Source organism: Helianthus annuus, chromosome 13 (assembly GCF_002127325.2).
Source record: "Helianthus annuus cultivar XRQ/B chromosome 13, HanXRQr2.0-SUNRISE, whole genome shotgun sequence".
NCBI lineage: Eukaryota > Viridiplantae > Streptophyta > Magnoliopsida > Asterales > Asteraceae > Helianthus > Helianthus annuus.
This window is the reverse complement of record NC_035445.2, coordinates 166,496,215-166,517,717: the sequence shown is the minus strand read 5'-3', so window position 1 is coordinate 166,517,717 and position 21,503 is coordinate 166,496,215. Positions and strand designations below refer to the sequence as shown.

Here is a 21,503-nt window from a genome sequence, read left to right as displayed (position 1 = left end):
TATTGGTAAACGGCATTAAGGTCAAGCAAGAGTAAACCAACATCGGAAAATCATTTTTGTAAATACCTTTGTGTCTTCTAAATATTATCTCAGTTTGTTGATTTTAGGGGGAGTAAATCCAAAAATCTGAAAATCCAAAAACATCGAAAAATTTCAAAAACACAAAAACAATAGAAAAACAAAAATGAGTTTCCTGGCGAGCAAAAGAGAAAATGATAGTACATCAGTGGTCTATCCAAACCTCTTTAAACCTTAAATGAAAAACGATAAGCAGCTCTATATAAGATGTATCGGTAGGCTCACAATCATTTTAAAGTGTGCAGGGTGATATAAACTTAAATCGACTGAAGACCAGGTGGGAACCATTCATTGGCATATGGTCTTAGTAACGAAATTTCGTTTGATATATTGCCGAGGTTCTGAGATATTCGGTCTTTATGCTGCTTATCATCTGGGTATCATGGTTGTATCTTTTACCGAAAAATAATGGGGACGCAAGTCTAGATCTTCCATGATACTATACATACGTGTACATACTGCATGCGACCTCAATAAGTGATAAACAATCACATGTCCAAACAAATAAGTGATAAAATATCACATTTATCTGGGAGTCAAGTTCGTCTCTCTGCTGTACGGAAGTACTGACCTGTTCACGGACTTGCTCCTGTGCCCTCATGCATCGAAAATCAAGTTCCTCATCAATAAGTGATTCTATCACATAGGGCTTGTTTTCAATCAAAATAAGTGAGTTTCTCACATCATATACGGTCAAACAGATGATAATCGGTATACTCACCGGTAAGATGAACCCTCGTGCATACCTTGATACGGGAATGTGTCGTGATGTGGATGTGGATGAACACCGGTCGGTAAGTATAAATCATACCTTAACGTATCCCTTCGCCATGATTACATCTGATAAGTTGAGCTTACGTGGACAACAATACCGATAATTGTTATAGGATGCTTATCTTAATGTTAATTAATTGAACAAAGACAGCGTTTTGGCATGATCGTACACTGATATGATTCTCTTACCCTCGAAACTCACAAAAAGAATGTCTGTAAATATTTATTTACTGCTTTCAGTCTTTACATTTGAAATATTCAAAAATTCCAAAAAGATTTTAGGTGTGTTTTAATATAAACTTTTGTAGGTCCCTCTCGGAGGATCGAGAACAAACCTAAACCTTGTTATACAAACCAACTAGCGAGTGCGGAATCCAAGCTAGAAGGCAAACCGGGAAGATGCAAGAACAAACACAACACAAGAAGTTCACCGATTAACACCACTGTATTAATACGTATGAAGGTTCCAGTTACAAGCACAATGTTTACAAACTTATCTTGCAAACTCTCTAGCTATGTGTGTGTGTGTGTTTTCAGCAGAGTTTCTCTAACTCTCTAAGTGTGCATCCCCTCAAACACTAACACACTGCATGGGTATTTATACCCATACACAGCAGGTACTGTCCGAAGGATGTGATAGATGGTCCGAAGGATCATCTATCGAGGACACAGTGTTCGAATGATTAGCATGGACATCGAAGGATCATCCTTCGATGTCTAATGCTCGAACCATATCTTTCGAGCACTTTGATCATCTCGAAGGATTAACAGGATCCTTCGAGACTATCCTTCGATCCAGACAAATAACTTTCTAACTGTTGACCAAGTCAATCAGGAGGATGGTTGACTGGTCAACTTATAGACTTAGGACATCGTTTATATACAGACCGAATACAGACAAAGTACAGACACAAGTGCACCAACAAACTCCCCCTTGGCTGTAGCTTTGTCTTGATCTTCTAAAGCTTGATCTTTGGTCTTCAAGTTCTCAAGACTCTGATGTCCTTTCAAGTCTTCAATGTCGGAGGATCTTCAAAGTCTTCACGCCTTGACAGCAGAGAGTGTATCAACAAACTACCCGTATCATGTAGGAAGTGTGTTGACAAACTCCCCCTTAACATAAGCTCCCCATTGAGTTATGCTCGTGAAGTACTTTAATTTTTATGAAGTGAGATCCTTGTGGTGTTGATAATGGCCAGCGGCAACTCGATCATCTTCATTGTTTGAGCGCCTTCCCGTTGTGTCTTTATTCCGAGGCTATTGTCATCGACCATGTTCTCCTAGCCTTTAGAATCTGCAGATGCAAGAAATCTAAACGCGTAATGAGAACAACTGCTTGGAATATAGTTACAGTAAACAAATGACACACATATGACCATTCACAACAAACACCGTCCGACAACTTGGAAGTGTAACAATTTCAACCTTTTCTTTCAAAAACTTGTAAATTTCGACCGTTTATGAAGATTTAGTCATTTCAGTTTTCGTTCAGGTTTCAGGCAACGAAGACTCGAGTTCCAACATCGTACGATCGAAAATAAAGCAGAAATAAAATCTTTTTGGCTTTTATAAACTTTATATTAAAACACGCCTAAAATCTTTTTGGTATTTTTGAATATTTTGAAAGTAAAGACTGAAAGCAGTAAATAAATATATACAGATATTCTTTTTGCGAGTTTCGAGGGTAAGAGAATCATATCAGTGTACGGTCATGCCAAAACACTCTTTTTGTTCAGTTAGTTAACATTAAGATAAGCATTCTATAACAATTATCGGTATTGTTGTCCACTTAAGCTCAACTCATCAGATGTAATCATGGCGAGAGGATACGTTAAGGTATGATTTAAAACTTACCGACCGGTGTTCATCCACATCACGACACATTCCCGTATCAAGGTATGCACGAGGGTTCATCTTACCGGTGAGTATACCGATTATCATCTGTTTGACCGTATATACTGTGAGATTCTCACTTATTTTAGTTTGAAAACAAGCCCTATGTGATATAATCACTTATTTATGAGGAACTTGATTTTCATATGCATGAGGGCACAAGTGCAAGTCCGTGAACAGGTCAGTACTTCCGTACAGCAGAGAGACGAACTTGACACCCGGATAAATGTGATATTTTATCACTTATTTGTTTGGACATGTGATTGTTTATCACTTATTGAGGTCGAATGCAGTATGTATATATGTACACGTATGTATGGTATCATGGAAAATCTTAGACTTTGTCTATTTATAGAAGCAACCATGATACCCAGATGATAAGCAGCATAAAGACCGAATATCTCAGAACCTCGGCAATCTATCAAACGAAATTTCGGTACTAAGACCATATGCCAATGAATGGTTCCCACCTGGTCTTCAGTCGATTAAGATTTATATTACCCTGCACATTTTAAAATGATTGTGAGCCTACCGATACATCTTATATAGAGCTGCTTATCGTTTTGCATTTAAAGTTTAAAGAGGCTTGGATAGACCACTGATGTACTATCATTTTCTCTTTTTACTCGCCAGGAAACTCATTTTTGATTTTATATTATTTTTGCGTTTTTGAAATTTTTCGATGTTTTTGGATTTTCAGATTTTTGGATTCACTCCCCCTAAAATCAATAAACTAAGATAAATTGAAAAACACAAAGATATTTACAAAAATGATTTTCCGATGTTGGTTTTACTCTTGCTTGACCTTAATGCCGTTTACCAATAATAAAAAGTCAAATCTAGATTTGTCAAAAGCTTTGGTAAATAAGTCGGCACGTTGGTCATCGGTGTGGACCTTAACAACATCGATTAGCCTTTTCTCATAGCAATCACGTATGAAGTGATATTTGATTTCGATGTGTTTGGTCTTTGAATGCTGCACAGGATTTCTAGTGATATCTAAAGCAGCAGAGTTATCAACGTATATAGGAGTAGTTAGGAATTCAAAACCGTAGTCCCGCAATTGTTGTTGGATCCAAAGAACTTGGGAGCAACAACTTGAGGCAGCAATGTATTCAGCTTCACATGTTGATGTAGCAACACACGTCTGCTTCTTGCACTGCCATGTGACTAGGCGATTTCCTAAAAACTGACATCCAGCCGATGTGGATTTGCCGTCGATCTTACATCCGCCAAAATCAGAATCACTGAATGCGATAAATTCAAAGTTATTATCCCTAGGATACCACAGACCGGTGTCTGGATAAGCCTTCAAATAACGAAAAATCCTCTTTACAGCTGCAAGATGAGAGTCTTTTGGATTGACTTGATATCTGGCAAGCAGGCACGTTGGATACATTATGTCTGGTCTTGATGCCGTGAGGTACATAAGAGATCCGATCATAGCGCGGTAATATGAAGGGCTAACAGGTTCTCCCTTCAAATCTGGAGTAATTCCGTGATTTACTGCTAATGGGGTTCCGATGGGCGTTGCATCAGACATCTGAAACCGGTTCAAGATGTCGCCAACATACTTAGTCTGATGAATGAATATTCCCGACTCAGTTTGTTGTACTTGTAGACCCAAGAAGAAGTTCATTTCCCCCATAGCACTCATCTCGAATTTCTCCTGCATTATACGCTCGAAATTCCTGCACAAAACATCATTAGTAGAACCAAAAATAATATCATCAACGTATACCTGTACCAGAAGAAGATCTCCATCTTGCTCTTTGATGAAGAGAGTACAGTCGATAAGACCCCGTCGAAAACCGTTCTCCAGCAGATAGTTTGATAAGGTTGCATACCAAGCTCGCGGTGCTTGATGAAGACCATAGAGAGCTTTGTTCAGCAACCAAACCCGATCGGGATGGATAGGATCTTCAAAACCTGGAGGCTGTTCGACATATACTTCTTCTTCAACCACACCATGTAAGAATGCACTCTTCACGTCCATCTGATAGACCTTGAATCCTTTGAAGGATGCATAGGCTAAGAAGATTCGAATTGCTTCGAGACGTGCCACAGGTGCATATACTTCGTTGTAGTCGATGCCTTCTATCTGACGAAAACCTTGAACGACTAAACGAGCTTTGTTTCGAATAACTACTCCACGGTCGTCTTTCTTGCATTTGAAAACCCACCGAGTACCAATCTTCTTGTAGTTCTCAGGCTTCTCGACAAGCTTCCAAACACCAAGTTTTTGAAATTGCAGCAATTCTTCCTGCATGGCTTCAACCCAAGAGCTATCTTTCATAGCTTCTTTCCACGAACGTGGTTCTTCTTGTGACACATAGCACGCGAAGGACCAGTCATTTTGTTGACCAGATTCTCTTATAGCTGAATACAAACCAGCATTCTGGTTGTTTCTCAGCTGATTACGCGTCTGCACACCGCGATGGACATCTCCTATTATGTTCTGCTGAGGATGGGTATTATGAATCCTCATTTCAGGATTATCTTGCACACGAGCATTAATACCCAAATTGTTCAGATTGAGATCAACAACCAACTCCATACCAGGTATGTCTGTAGAAGTGGATGCGTTTCCTTCAGCAGTATCCATATTCTGCACATGAGGTGTATCTACAGAAGCACCTTGAACAGGAACAACTGGAGCTGAAGATCCTTCAGCTGCATCATGAAATTCATCATCTTCAGAAGACTCATTATAATCAGCAGCATCTTCATAAACCTCATTTTGAACTGTATTGTTAACCGATGAAGAACCTTGAGGGTCAACAATAACAGGTCTAACCAAAGGCGAGACAGCAGCATTGTCACTTTCCAACAACATTCTGGCCGCTGCTGATTCTTCGTCAAAGGTTGGCAGATTGAAGGAGTCAAACAGTCCATCATAATCGAACATCCACGGATCACCCGGAGCCCTAACAGGACTTGTATACCTTTGAACCCTTACTTCGCTCCATAGCTCGACCTTTTTGGTAGCTAGATTCCAAACACGAAAATTAGGAGTTTGGTATCCAAGGAAATAACCCTCGATTGCTTTAGCTCCAAACTTTCCATCTGGCTCAATCATAGTACACGGACCACCAAAAGGTTCTAGGTAAGAAAGATCCGGTTTCCTTTTCTGAAGGAGTTCGAAACAAGTTTTGCCATGTCTCTTTACCGTGAGAACTCTGTTTAATGTGTAGCATGCAGTCGACACAGCCTCCCCCCAGAATTGAATAGGGAGTTCCGACTCAACTAACATAGTTCTCGCAGTTTCTATAATCGTTCGATTCTTCCTCTCTGCGACACCGTTTTGTTGTGGAGTATAACGAGAACTGTACTCATGAAGAATACCTTTAGAAGTACAAAACTCATCCATAACTTGATTCTTGAATTCGGTTCCATTGTCGCTTCGGATTCTTTTCACTTTCAACGAGTAGAGATTCTCCAACATAGTGATAAGATCCTTGAGGATGCCAGGAGTTTCACTTTTGTGTGCCATGAGAGATACCCAAGAAAATCTAGAGTAGTCATCAGTAACTACTAGAAAGTATACATCACCGAACATAGTCTTGTGCTTCATAGGTCCAAAGAGGTCCATATGAAGACGCTCGAGCGGCATGCTAACAGTGTTGATTTTCTTCAAAGGATGGGATTTCTTCGTTTGCTTCCCTTTTTGGCACGAGACACAGATATCTTGTAGATGAAAACTTCGTACAGGCACACCATTCACAAGATTGTTTTTCACCAAATGGTTCATCTTTCTCAAGTGAATATGTCCCATTCTTCTGTGCCATGATATTGACTCCTTTTCCGTGGCTTTAGAGACAAAGCAAGTGACTTGTGCAGAAGTTGTAATCGCCTGGCTCATATCGAGAATGTAAAGATCATTAACTCTCGGAGCCGATAAGAGAATCCATTCTTGTGGAATTTTGAATCCAGGTTTAAGCACATAGCAGCCGGCATCATCAAAATGCACGGTGAACTTTTTATCACAGATTTGCGACACGCTCAGAAGATTGTGATCAATTTGCTTCACGTAGTTGATCTTGTCGAAACAAACAATACCATTGGAGACACTTCCCTCTCCAGTGATATAACCACCTTTATCTCCTGCAAATGCGACATAGCCTCCTCTGATATTTCTCACGTCGTATAGAAGCCGTAAGTCGCCGGTCATGTGCCTAGATGCTCCACTATCAACAATCCAATGACTGTTCATAGTTCCTCCTGGAACACCCTGCACATGTCAAGTAAAACATCAGTTGAGAATGGGGACCCAAGCCTTAGTGGTCTTGGGTCGTCCCTGGGCATCACGAAAAGTGATATCGATCTCTTGATGGTTTTTCAAAACAACTTCTCCCCCTGAACTGTCACCCTTCTTAGGTAACCAAGGTTGTTTTTGCCTACCAGATTTTGAAGATTCTGTTTTTGCAGGTTGTGACACGCTTGGTTCCTTTTGACCTGTTTTAACTTCAGTTTTTAAGACTTTTTCAACAGTTTTCATGTTCTTACGTCGTTGTTTAGTTTCTTGTTCTTTTATGGTTCGTTTATCATTTTTAGGTGAAACCGGACGACGTTGGGGGTGGGTTGTTTCAGGTGGAGCTTTCACAACAAACTTTTGTTTTGGGGCATTTGGGCAATTTCTGATGATGTGCCCACTTTCTCCACATTTAAAACATTTTCTCCTTTCAACAAGCTTAGGAGATCTTGACTGACAACAAGATGTCGAGGTTGTGGACCCAGAGGTACTAGCCTTTTCATCACACCCGTTTGTATGTTGAGTGTAATTGTTATCACTGTTTCGTTTTAATATTGTGACTTGTTTTACAAAATCTGTGTTAGATTTGTTTTCAAAAGTCTCAATTTTATCAGTACCCTTGGATGACACAAACTTGACATCTTTTGCTTTCTTTTGAAACCGAGCTCCTTTTGTTTCAGGCTTTTGAGCTCGTTTGATTGGTTGTTTACCCTTAGAAGCACTAGGTTGTTGAGTGATTGGAGATTTTTTATTCCTGTACTGTTTTCTAATCTCAGATTTAGGAATTGTATCACATTGTGTTACCACAATTCCTGGAAGAGTTTTTCCCAAAAATTTGTTTGTATTGTCTTCAAAGACTTTATCAATCAAAGATTTATTTACATTTTTAATTGGAAAAACGTGATCTGAGTAGATTTTATCATCTCCAACCAAGGTATACAACACATTACTGCTTTTAACAGTAGACACCGTCTTCTTTTCAACCTTGACAGGATCTATCACTTGTTTCTCAACTGATGAAACAGCAGGAGTGTCAGGATCACACAGAATGTGATTCTCAATGGGAATAACAACTCCTTTCATCTCGTTAAGTGATTTATCCTGTTTACTTACATCCACTTCTGGTTCATCATCCGATGACTCATAGTCCTCGATGACTGGAGGACTTTGCTTCATGGATGTTGAAGCTATTGGCTGCAATGTGGATGTACCTGAAGAGTTGTCCGGTTTGAACCCTAGGCCAGTAGAAAACTCCTCATAATCAAGAGGCACACTGGGTTCATACCGTGGCATATCTTCTTCATCAGGTGGTGGAGCAAAGTTTTGTCTCAAAGGGGGTGGGCATTTTTTATATCCAATGCCCTTTTGATCTCCCTTCAGTTGTTGAACATCAATGATGTGATCAAGCACAAATCGGGAGTTTGAATAACTATCCAATTTCTGTTTGATCGCATCATGCTCGCATTTGGCAATGGCTAATTGTTTCTTGGTTTCCTCAACAAGATTTATATATTCATTTATGCTAACTTGTTTATGGTAAACCACTTTGTTAACTTCTGAAACACTTTTCTGTAAATCTTCAAGTTTAGTTTTAAACTCTTTTTCGTTTCTAGTTAACGCCATATTTGCCTCTTTGCATTTGGCCATTTCAACAACTAAACTTTGATTGTGACTATGAATTGTGTCACATTTAAGCTTCACCCTCTCACACTCACTCCTCATATACTCACATGATTTACAATTAACGACAGCAGGAGTTTCATCGTTTACCTGACTTGAAGAGGCTACATTTGCCATAAAGGCAGTTTGAAAAGAAAACGCTCCATCTTCAGATAACAGCTTTTCCATTTCATTTGACGCAGTAGCAGCTCTCTTGATCAGAATTGATTTCTGACATTTCAGCTCATCAGCTTCATTTAATAACTCCTGAATGTCAGAATCTTCTTCTTCCTTCACATCAGGCTCTGAGTGATTATCTCCAGAAACAGAGCCTTCTTCATCTGAGCTCCCAGAATAACCAGAACTGTCATCACTTTCAGATGACTTTTGATCAATGATTTTAGCAATAAGCGCTGTTCCACTTCTTTGATCACCATCACCAAACTGCACAGACCAGTCACATCCTTCATCACCTTGAACTGTCAAAGCCCGATTGGTATTTGACGGTCCAGACTGGTTTTGATTGTTGTTGACTGCCACAATTCTTCTATCTTGGTTTCTGAATGGGTTGTGATTGCCTTGTTTTGTTGGCCGAGTGCACTCACGTTTGAAGTGCCCTTTCTCGCCACAATTAAAACACGTGACGGCATTGATATCAAACCCATATTTCGTATCTTTCTTCCCTTCCAACGAAGTTCTACCAGTACGTGCCATAAAGTCTTTGGCCCTTCTCACCGCACTAGCAAACGCCCACTTAATATCCATCAACTCCATTTCATCTTTGTCGATCTGTTGATAATCTTCATGTGTCATGTTGATATTTCCAATCTGACCCGCAACTAAGCCGCAGTATGCACTGACCATAGTATTGATCAGCTCTACATGCTCCTTAGCAACTTCAATACTGACTTGGGAAAGATTTGAAGTGTCAACACGAACAGTGTTAGGATTTGGAGGTTGAGAATTGCTTGTAAAATGAGCTTGCTGTTGTTGTGGTTGAACTGGTGGCTGTGATGGAACTGGAATGTAAGATCTTGAATCAAAACCCGGAGCAGGATTTGATTGAGGAAACGGGATAGAGCTTGTGTTTGACACAAAAGCAGTTTGTAGCTTCGGTTGTTGAGCAGCAGAAGATTTTGCTAAGATGTCGAAGCCTGGAAGGTACATTTCAGTATTTTGAGGAACTGGAGCTCGCTTAGCTTTCCTGATTTCTTCCTCATTTTTGTGTTCCAGTTTCTGAATGAACTCATAGATATTTACTGTATCTAGAGTTCCCGTGTGCTTCAACAACTCAATGAAAGAGCTCCACTTTGGAGGCAAGGCATCAGCAAATTTGTTCACCATGTCTTGTTGAGCAGCAACAACCCCATAAGCACACATCTCACTAATCAAATGATAGAAGCGTGTGATCATATCATTCAGAGTCTCGTTTTCCAAAAACTGAAACGCGTCAAACTCTTTCTTCAACAAGTCATGACGAGACTTTCTTGTAGCTGCATTGCCTTCTCCTCGAGCAACCAAGGCATCCCACAAAGCTTTCGTGTTCTTGCAGTAGGAGAACTGATGATAAATATCTTTATTGAGCGCTTGTGTAAGAGTTGCAAAGGCCTTCTTCTCCAATTCATAAGACTTCTTGTCAGGTTCAAGCATGTTTGCATAACCTTCTGAAGTCGATGCAGCAACCTCAAGAGCAGCATTGAATGGATTGATGAAGCACGTCCAAAGATCAGTGCTTTGCCCCTGAACATATGTATGAAAACGGTTTTTCCATGTTGGAAAATCGTTCATATGATTTAGCTTCGGAGGACGATTGTTGCTGCCTGCTTCACTTTCGCTAATAAGAAGACTTTGAAGGCTTTGGCTTTGATTGGAAACCAAGGCCCATTGACTTGGACTGATAGATGGAGAAGGTATCATACTCTTTGCCCAGTCTGCAGCAGTGACTAACTCTTGATTGTTTCGTGAGTCCAAACTCCAATCCCATGGACTTGTACAGCTCATCTTGATCAAAAATTAACAAATCACCTACACACCACAAACAGTTAACAAGAAACAGACAACAATATGAAAGATACAGCCTGTTCGAAAGATCAATACTTGTTCGAATAATCAACAAGGTTCGAAAGATCCTTGTTGAGTTTCGAACAAAGATTTCGAAGGATTCACTTCGAAAGATTGACTATACGAAGGGTCCTTATCTTTCGAAGGATGATTTCGAAAGATTCTCCTTATGTTTCGAACACAGGCCTCGAAAGATTCACTATGAAAGATCCTTATCTTTCGAAAAGATTCCAGAAACGAAAGATAAAGCCTAGACTCCGAAAGACTAAACGAAAGATACTTATCTTTCGAGCAGCCTTTGATCGAAAGATGTCGAAGGATATCTTTCGATGTCAAAGGATAACTTTCGAATACTCTGACACACTGACAAAAAGGTTGACGGTTAGGTGAAAAAGGTGATGGGTTGGTGCACAACTTTCGGCAGAAGGTATGTGCAGACACTCCTTTTTCCACCAACCTTTTGACTTTCAAAAATTTTACCAAAAATGGCAACAACCTTATCCAAACCAGTTCACCGGAGAAACGATCGGAGGATGACCGGAAAAATCAAAGTTTCACAAACACGATTTTTATGTTACCCAAACCGACCCCGAACACTCCCGATAGGTTTAGGAACCGTTTTTAAGCAGAAAACTACCAAAAACGGGTGCTAAACCAAGTGTTCAAACACCAAGAACTTGAACAAACACCCGGTTTTAAACAAGGTAAAGAGCGAGGCTCTGATACCACTTGTAGGTCCCTCTCGGAGGATCGAGAACAAACCTAAACCTTGTTATACAAACCAACTAGCGAGTGCGGAATCCAAGCTAGAAGGCAAACCGGGAAGATGCAAGAACAAACACAACACAAGAAGTTCACCGATTAACACCACTGTATTAATACGTATGAAGGTTCCAGTTACAAGCACAATGTTTACAAACTTATCTTGCAAACTCTCTAGCTATGTGTGTGTGTGTGTTTTCAGCAGAGTTTCTCTAACTCTCTAAGTGTGCATCCCCTCAAACACTAACACACTGCATGGGTATTTATACCCATACACAGCAGGTACTGTCCGAAGGATGTGATAGATGGTCCGAAGGATCATCTATCGAGGACACAGTGTTCGAATGATTAGCATGGACATCGAAGGATCATCCTTCGATGTCTAATGCTCGAACCATATCTTTCGAGCACTTTGATCATCTCGAAGGATTAACAGGATCCTTCGAGACTATCCTTCGATCCAGACAAATAACTTTCTAACTGTTGACCAAGTCAATCAGGAGGATGGTTGACTGGTCAACTTACAGACTTAGGACATCGTTTATATACAGACCGAATACAGACAAAGTACAGACACAAGTGCACCAACAACTTTATAAAAGCCAAAAAGATTTTATTTCTGTCTTATTTTCGATTGTACGATGTTGGATCTCGAGTCTTCATTACCAGAAACCTACCTGATTGAAAACCAAATCGACTAAATCTTCATAAACGGTCGAAATTTGCAAGTTTTGAAAGTTAAAATCTAAAATTGATAAATTTGTTAAACTTTCAAACTGTCGGACGGTAGTTGATTGAAAATATGGTCACATTTGTGTCGTTTGTTTATGTTAACTATATTCCAAGCAGTTGTTCTCATTATGCGTTTAGATTTCTTGCATGTGCAGATGCTAAAGGCAAGGAGAACATGGTCAATGACAAGCTTCGGAATGAAGACACGACGTGAAGGCACTCAAATGATAAAGATGATCGAGTTGTCGTTGCCCATCATCAACACCACAAGGATCTCAAGTTATAAAGATCAAGTCTTTCACGAGCATAACTCAAGGGGGAGCTTATGTTAAGGGGGAGTTTGTCAACACACTTCCTACATGAAACGGGTAGTTTGTTGATACACTTTCTGCTTTCAAGACGTGAAGACTTTGAAGATCCTCCGACATAGAAGACATGAAAGGCGAATCTCGCGAGTAGCGTCCAAGGGGGAGTTTGTTGATACATGTTTGTGGACGCGACTCGACTTGACGCATGTCAGCTCGGGCAACGGCATTCCTCCGTCGTTGTGAATCAAGATCAAGAGCAAGCCAAGACACATAAAGGAATTGAACTTGATATTTGGGCTAAGCAGATAAGTGAAACAAGCAAACAACACTTGGGCTTGTAACTGTTTGGCGAATCATCAATTGGGCCCAAGCCCATTATTGACGAAACACAAGGGAGTCGACGAAACATCCCTTTCGTCGACAATGTTCCACTTTCGTCGTCTGTTTCTCAATTTCGTCAAGTTGTGATTCGCCAAGTTCCGTTTGGTGGTGCTGTGACTATAAATAGTCAGTCAGTCTCTGGATAAGATAAGGTTGAACACAGAAAGCAAAAACACACACCCACGAGAGAATTTAGAGAGTTTATAGAATATATCTGTAAACATTGAGCTTGTAATTGATCTTTTCATACGTATTAATACAGAGGTGTTAATCGGTGAATCTTGCGTGTCGTGTATTTGCGTGTTCTATCTCGGTTGGATTCCGCACAACCGAGGTGGTCTCTACACAAGGATTAGGCGACTAGATCCTCCTAGCCGGACCTACATCTTATTATTGTTGTAATAGAAAGTCTTTGGTTTCCATCACTAAGATGTGCTGTTTTTATGTCACCTTCTTTGATATTTGCCCTTTGTTTTTGGTGCAGCGTTCCATTTTTAGCAAACTCAATTGCAAAATCTTATATTTGCTCATCAAAGGTTACTGCGATTATTGTAAAATTAAGAGTGATGTTTAGGGGGTTTATGATGATTACTGAGACATCAAAGGTTGAGATACTTGAAGTTAACCATTATTGAGTACAATATATAAGCATATGCAAGTACAGGATATTGACAAATGAAAGTAACCAAAATTTTTAAATTAAATAAAAGAACTCAATTTTGAAAAATAGTAAACTGTTTTCTGAGAGAAACACAATTATTAAAAATTAGTGCTGGCACCATAATATAAAATGATACACGGTCATTTGATAATAATAAATTCTCCATTATGAATAGGAATTATAAAATAATTCGTTAAAAAGACTTCTTTCTTGTCTCCATTCCTATCTTGTCTAAAATAAACCACTCCAAATTATCTCGATTCATGTTATCTTATTTACCTACATACATTCATACCGTACAAACCAAAAACTACTCTCATTCTAATTTCCAGTTTACGTTTTCACTGTTAACAATGGCTGAAGCTGCTGCTGCTGCCCTCGTCAAAGTCATTTTTGACAAGCTAGCCGATGAAGCCTTCAAGAAATATGCCCGCTCTCAGAATATTCACTCGGAGCTCAAGGAATTGGGGATCACGCTGTCCCAGATCCAAGCTCTGCTTAATGATGCTTCAAACAAGGAAATAACTGATGAGTCTGTCAGACTATGGCTCAACCGTCTCCAACATCTGGCTTACGATATCGATGACATGCTCGATGATGTGGCTACTGAAGCTATGCATCGTGAGCTGACCCTGGAATCAGAAGCAAGCACCAGCATGGTAAGAAAGTTCATCCCAACTTGCTGCACAAAGTTCTCACTAAGCCATAGGCTGAGTCCCAAGTTAGACAGTATTACCACCCGGTTACAACATCTAGAAAAACAAAATCCTGGTTTGATTGTGAAAGGTGAAAAGCCAAAAATTAATACTAATAGAAGAAACGAAACCTCTTTGCTAGAATCTGATGTTGTTGGGCGAGAAGGTGAGAAAAAGAGATTGCTCAACCAGCTGTTAGTAGGTGAATCATCTAAGGAAAACTTTAGTATCTTACCCATAGTTGGTTTGGGTGGAGTGGGAAAGACCACTTTGGCTAGAATATTGTATAACGATACGCGGGTGACGGATCACTTTGAACTCATGGCTTGGGTTTGTGTTTCCGATGAGTTTGATGTATTCAAAATAAGTGAAACCATCTTTGAATGTGTGGCTATAGAAAACAAACAGTTTAAAGATGTAAATCAGCTTCAAATTGCTCTTAGAGAGCAATTTAAGGACAAACGATTTCTACTAGTACTTGATGATGTGTGGAATCAAAACTATGATGATTGGGAAATACTAGTGCGTCCATTTCATTCTGGGGCTGCTGGAAGTAGGGTAATCATGACAACTCGCCAGCAGGATCTGCTTAAAAAGATAGGTTTTAATCATGTAGACAATCTCGAGAGTTTGTCGAATGAAGATGCTTTGTCTTTGTTAGCTCTACATGCATTAGATGTAGATAACTTAGATTCGCATGAAACACTTAAACCACAAGCTAAAGGTTTCGTGAAAAAGTGTGGTGGTTTGCCTTTAGCTTTAAAGGCAATTGGAAGGTTACTCAGAACAAAAACCGAGGGAGAAGAATGGGATGACGTGTTGAAAAGTAAGATATGGGATTTAGAAAATGCTGATGCAATTGTTCCAGCCCTAAGGCTAAGCTACCATGATCTTCCTGCTGATTTGAAGCGCTTGTTTGCATACTGCTCTTTGTTCCCAAAGGACTTTGTGTTTGACAAGGAGGAGTTGATATTACTATGGATAGCTGAAGGGTATCTGAACGAGTCAACTGCAAACAAATCACCAGAACGCTTGGGCCATGAATATTTTGAGAAATTGCTATCAAGGTCCTTTTTTCAACCCGCACCTAGTGGCGAACCCTTTTTTGTGATGCATGATCTCATGAATGACTTGGCCACATTTGTTGCTGGAGAATATTTTTTGAGGTTTGACAGTCAGACGGACACGGCAGAGGAAGCTTTAGGCAAGTACCGACATATGTCATTTATGCGTGAGCACCATGTGGGTTTCCAGAAGTTTGAGGCATTTCAAAGAGCAAGAAGTTTGAGAACCCTGTTAGCTGTATATGTTGGGGTAGAGCAAAGCTGGAACAAGTTTTACATATCCAATAAAATTTTGGTTGACTTATTTCCTCAGCTAACACTGTTACGGGTTCTTTCTTTGAGTCGTTTTGATATAAGTGAGGTACCGGATTCCATTTGTAGTTTGGACCATGTGAGGTATCTTAATTTGTCTCGAACAAATATCTCAAAGTTACCAGAGAATGTTGGTAATCTTTACAATTTACAAACATTGATCGTTTTTGGTTGTAAGAGGTTGAGTACATTGCCTAAAAGCTTCCTAAAGCTCAAAAAGTTGAGGCATTTTGACATCAGGGATACTCCACTTTTAGAGAAGCTACCCTTGGGGATTGGTGAGTTAAGAAACCTTCAAACTCTCACCAAGATTATCATTGGAGGTGATGGTGAATTTGCAATAACCGAGCTTAAGGGATTAAAGAATCTCCATGGAGAAATTTCCATCGAGGGGTTGAACAAAGTGCAAAGCTCAATGCATGCACGAGAGGCAAACTTATTATTAAAAGGGATTAATAAGTTGGAGTTGAAATGGGATGATGGTTCTATAAGAGAAATACTTGAGAAGGAGGTTCTCAATGAGTTGAAGCCCAATAGTGACAAGTTAGAAATGCTTGTAGTTGAGTGTTATAAGGGAATAGAGTTTCCAAGTTGGGTTGGGGATTCGTCTTTTCATCGACTGGTTCAAGTGTCGCTACGCGGTTGTAAAAAATGTACATCTCTACCGCCACTTGGGCAGTTACCTTCACTTAAGGAGTTGTTGATTCAAGGAATGGATGATGTTAAAGTCATAAGTTTGGAGTTAAGTGGGAGTACTGATGTTACCTTCCCTTCACTTGAAATTCTAAGGTTTGAAGATATGTCGAGTTGGGAGGTATGGTCAGCCAATAGCGAGGAAATGTTTCCATGCCTTCGAGAGCTTCAAATAGAAAATTGTCCCAATTTGATTGATGTCTCACTTGAAGCATTACCTTCACTAAGGGCTTTAAGAATATATAAATGTTGTGAAAGTGTGCTGAGAAGTCTGGTTCGAGCAGCTTCATCAACCACAGAGATAGAAATCGGATCTATTTTAGGGCTTACGGATGAGGTGTGGAGAGTTGCTATAGAGAATTTTGGGGTGATGGAAACAGTAAAAATCATGGATTGTGATGAAATAAGATACATGTGGGAATCAGATGCAGAGGCAAGTAAAGTTCTTGTAAATTTAAAGGAACTGAAGGTATGGGATTGTAAAAGATTGGTGAGTTTAGGAGAGAAAGAGGAGGATGAGGATAAGATTGGGAGCAACCTCCTATCATCTCTTAGGACTTTGGATGTACAACATTGCCCTAGTATGGAGCGTTTGTGTTGTCCAAATAGCATGGAGAGTTTAGACATCGGTTGGTGTAGGTCAGTTAGACATGTCTCCTTCCCAAGAGCAACAACAACAGGTGGAGGAGGGCAGAATCTCAAGTCACTTACTATAAAAGGTGTTGATCACATGCACATGGAAAAGATTATCAACACAAGCATGCCAATGCTTCAAGTTATAAATATAGAGGGCTGGAAAAATTTGAAATCAATAAGTCAGTTGAGTAACTCCATTCACCTCACCTCTTTGTCCATACGTGACTGTCAAAGCATGGAATCATTTTCCGATCTTCAGCTATCAAGCCTCACCAGATTGATAATAGAAGGTTGTGAAAGCATAGAGTCATTTCCTAACCTCCATCTTCCAAATCTCACAGATCTGGAGATATTACATTGCAAAAACTTGAAGGCATTTGGTGACCTGCAGCTACCAAATCTAATCAGTTGGATAATATGGAATTGTGAAAATCTGGAATCATTTCCTGACCTTCAGCTATCCAATCTCACCATGTTAAAAGATATGGATATCATCAGTTGTCCAATGATTGATGCTTCCTTCCCTCGTGGGCTTTGGCCTCCCAAATTGGATTCCCTTGTAATAGGGGGGTTGAAAAAGCCCATCTCAGAATGGGGCTATCAGAATTTCCCAGCTTCCCTTGTTCACCTAAGATTATCGGATGAACCACATGTGAGGAATTTTAGTCAATTGTCCCAATTTTTCCCTTCTTCTCTTACATCTTTGGAAATATTCGAATGTGATAATCTCGAAACAGTTTCAATGGGACTCCAACACCTCACATCTCTTCAACATATTGGAATTTGGGGATGTCCAAAGCTGAACGATCTACCAGAGACGCTATTACCTTCACTTTTGAGTTTGAGAATCATTCAATGCCCAAAATTGAAAGAAAGGTGTGAAGGAAGAGGCTCCCTCTACTGGCCACTCATCTCTCATATCCCCTGCCCTGAAATAGACTTCAGGTACTTTAATTTATACGTTGGAACTGATTTCACAATGTGTACTAATTTTGATTTTTGTGAGTTAAACATGCCAATTAATTATTATTTTTATTATTGTTTGTTGATCTTGCTTTTGTAGGTTGATAGGGTGCGGATTTAAGTTGTTAATCAGTTGATTTGTGTGATAGCACGGTTAATTTTGTTTTTTGGATGTGAGTTGACTTTAGTTAGGGTTTTGGTGTGGTTTGTGGAATTATTGAAGTGTTATAGTAATAGATAATGAAATTTGATTGAAGTTACTTCGAGTCTCCATTACAAAGTTGAATCTGATTCACAAGTTGAAGATACAAATTAGGGTTTAGATCTGCATTTGTTTTGATTAGTTTAGGCATTTTGTTTGCTGCGGAGTTATGTTAAAGAAAACAAACTTAGCTAATTTGATTAGTTGTATTAATACTTGATATGAAGTCTGTGAATAACTTATATATTACAACTAAACTTTTGCAGGAACATTCACAGTTGACCAGGTCAAATTCAAGAACAGAGAAAATTCTCAAGGTGTCAATTTTCAGGGAAAGTATCTTGAGTAAAGTGCAGTGAAACTCGTGCATATAATTACTGAATCAGCTAATAACAGACAAAGTGTCGATGACATAAGTGTAAGTTCCTTTTAAGTCAACAGCATTTGACTACCCCATAATATAACAAACTGGTTTTGATTATTAGTATTCATGATATAATACAGGATTTATTCATGAAAATCAGTTGGATTCAATATTCAAAGTGAAGGTCTTAAGAAATTGTCAAATATCGGACCAGAGGCTAAGTTAAAGGAAAGGGTCAAAGTGCTTGATGATGAACAAGATCATTTCTGGTAAGCTTATACTTTTTTCCCATAAAAATGATGGGTGGGTTGGATAACGAGTTAAAACAGGTTCGGGTTAATAATATTGTTTATTTTTTAGTAGGGTTGAACTGGGGCGGGTTGGAGTGTTGGACTCTGGTACAAACATTTTAATTTTCTTTTGAACTTATGGCCAATTAATGTTTTAGCTATGATTACAGAAATTATACTATTTAGAATAGTCGTCTAAACTTTTACTAAAGGAGTGTTTAAAAAGTAACATGTGTTTGATTATGTTTTAATAACTTTAGAACCACATGTATGGTTGTTCCTATTCTTTTGTAAGTTTTGGGGTAAAATGTAAATATGAGATTCAAACAATTGAAGAAACAAATAGCAAAAGGGTATTCTGGTCCTTTCCCACTTGAACTCCTTCACCCTTGATTTTCAAACGGCTATAACTTTTTCATAGGTTAATATTTTTTTAATCATATTGAACGTGTAATGGATTTATACTGAATGTGTAATCACGTAATAAGTATTCGAAATCATGTAGTCATGTGATGGGTATTCAAAATCACATATTGAACTAACGGGTATTCAAAATCCTGTAATTTTTTTAAGGAAACTATAGCAACGGGGTGCTCGAATTAAAGAGAATGAAATGCTCGTTAATACGGTGTAATTTAAAAAAAAAATATTAACGTATAAAAGAGTTATATCCGTTAATGGGTTAGGCCATTAATATAAAAGTGTAATGTTTGACCCTTGAAGTTTTTTAATTGCAGTTGAAGAAAGAAGATATTCTGCAAATCAACAACACACATCCAAAATACTTCATAATTGGTGGAAAGGAGGCTACATCTATTTCCATTATTTGGTTCATTTACATGCTCTTGAAACATCCTGAGATTCAAGATATGGTTGAATAAGAAATCAAAGAAGCAACAAACATGAGAAACAAATTCAAGATAAGCTTCATGTAACTTGGAACAAAACTCTCGCGAGTCTATCCTGCATCTCAGTGGTATGCAACTCAAATATTTAGCAATTTCTCATTCTTTAACTTAACCAAAACTTTGACTAATTAACATGGTTACTAGTAGTTGTTGGAGTCGTTCAAAATGGATCGGATTGGATCAATCCAAAGAACTTTTTGTCTAAATTTATACAAAAATAATAATTATTATTATTATTAAGTGATAGGGATACGGAGCTAATCCATGATCTAGCAGACTGCAGACTCGTATTTGGTGCAACTAGACAAATTGAAGTTATACGAGGATAAGTAATGGACAAATGTCTCAACAAGCCACACACGTGGACAAATGCTATAGGTGAGTTTTCCCAACTCTCAGGGACCCAATTTCGTCATCTAGAGCTCCGATTTTGAAGTCAATGTTTTCCCCAATTAAGCATTTTTAATTAATTTCGCTTGATTGTAAAAAACGGCTGGATTTTTTTAACTAGATATTTATTCGTTGTTTTTTAGGCTGTCAATTTCAAGGCATCTTGGTGGTGGGATAAGACTTTGGGACCAATAGGTCTTGGGTTCGATTCCCACAAAGGGGGTTTTCCCATATTTATTGGGTTTCCTCCTGAATTGGTGTATAGGCATTATGCCTAGTGGAGATGGATATGATCGGGTGGTTCCGCTGGTGGCACGATGATACTCCAGTGGTCCGTCAGTGATCCAAATTTGCCGTTCAAAAAAAAAATTCAAGGAACTTATAATTGCTGAAGAATTAATGGAGATTACCTCTGATGGTAAGTTACCACTAATGAGGATTATGGAACTAGCCTATGATGTCAATTGTCAAGTTACCATCTGGATGAAGATCAAGGGAACTTACCACTGAAGCAAGTTACCTCTAGTGAAGATTGATGAAGTCTCGCTAATGAAGAAGAGATGCCACGTGTTAGCCTATCATTTGACGAAGACAATCTGTTGAGAGGATGTTATACATAATTCTCACTTGTCAATTTCGTACGTCTCGACAAGAATATAGATACACGAGTTTGCATTGATATTATTATCACTTGGCCCCATAGTTTAATGTGTCAAGCAGTTGAGTGTGAAGTCGGTGCATGAACTTATGTGTGCAAATTCAGAGAAAATTTGCATGTCACCCTCTTCATAGCTAGAGCGTTAGCTAGAAAACCATCTGTAAATTCAGTTTTAATTTATAACTAGTTTTACATGATGTATTGAAACAATCGATTTTGATTAATTAATACCTTGTGCTCATAGCAATTGTTCTTCTACTTCTGTTTATTGTTATGCGCATATTGTGAATCAGTTGACGATGAAACAGTGATACCTGACACACTGATTGCGATGCACACAAATTTAATCTCTCAACAACATTGTATCCTAGAAAGATCTAATTCTCTTGGTAGTAACTCGGAAGGTATTCATGCAGTTGCAATATCTTATAAATAATGGATAAACAAAGTAGACATGACCTGTAAAGTTTACACAACTATTGCCCTAGGTTGTTAATAGATTTATGTAACAACTGGTGATTGCGATTTAGATGGCAAGAATGCACAGCTACTATTACGACACGATTGTTTGATAACCCTATACTAGCAACTTCAGTTGACAAATTACAATAAAAAGAAAGATTAGTAAAGAGGTAACAAAACAAAGGAAATCATAAAGTCATGCTGAATGTATAAATGTATCATGAGATCACAAAAACCAAACTCATATCAAGAAATTTATAATAAAAAGAAAAGAAAAAAACACATACACACAGCAAGTCAACCTT

General features: G+C 38.8%; 1 protein-coding gene and 1 long non-coding RNA gene across 7 annotated transcripts; both read left to right on the top strand.

Moving 5' to 3' along the window:
• Positions 1-13,906: 13,906 nt before the first annotated feature.
• Positions 13,907-18,061, top strand: LOC110926620 (putative disease resistance RPP13-like protein 1). The gene is made up of 3 exons (XM_035982459.1): positions 13,907-17,044; positions 17,114-17,906; positions 18,025-18,061. Exons 1-3 carry the CDS (start codon positions 13,915-13,917, stop codon positions 18,059-18,061), a joined length of 3,960 nt encoding a protein of 1,319 aa, XP_035838352.1. The 5' UTR covers positions 13,907-13,914.
• Positions 18,062-18,447: 386 nt separating this feature from the next.
• Positions 18,448-20,066, top strand: LOC110926664. Of its 6 annotated transcripts, none has more exons than XR_004876550.1 (5): positions 18,448-18,544; positions 18,631-18,759; positions 19,518-19,652; positions 19,706-19,756; positions 19,930-20,066. It is a non-coding gene; the product is annotated as an uncharacterized LOC110926664 (long non-coding RNA). The 6 variants fall into 6 exon arrangements; XR_004876552.1 differs by having other exon boundaries at positions 19,936-20,054; XR_004876554.1 differs by having other exon boundaries at positions 19,965-20,047.
• Positions 20,067-21,503: the final 1,437 nt, after the last annotated feature.

Bases quoted from the DNA above. Each gene is read 5' to 3' on its own strand.
- LOC110926620 (XM_035982459.1), top strand. From the start codon at position 13,915: ATGGCTGAAGCTGCTGCTGCTGCCCTCGTCAAAGTCATTTTTGACAAG. The intron at 17,045-17,113 runs GTGTTGATCACA...TTATAAATATAG, and splicing joins CAAGTCACTTACTATAAAAG to AGGGCTGGAAAAATTTGAAA. The intron at 17,907-18,024 runs GTACTTTAATTT...TTGCTTTTGTAG, and splicing joins TGCCCTGAAATAGACTTCAG to GTTGATAGGGTGCGGATTTA.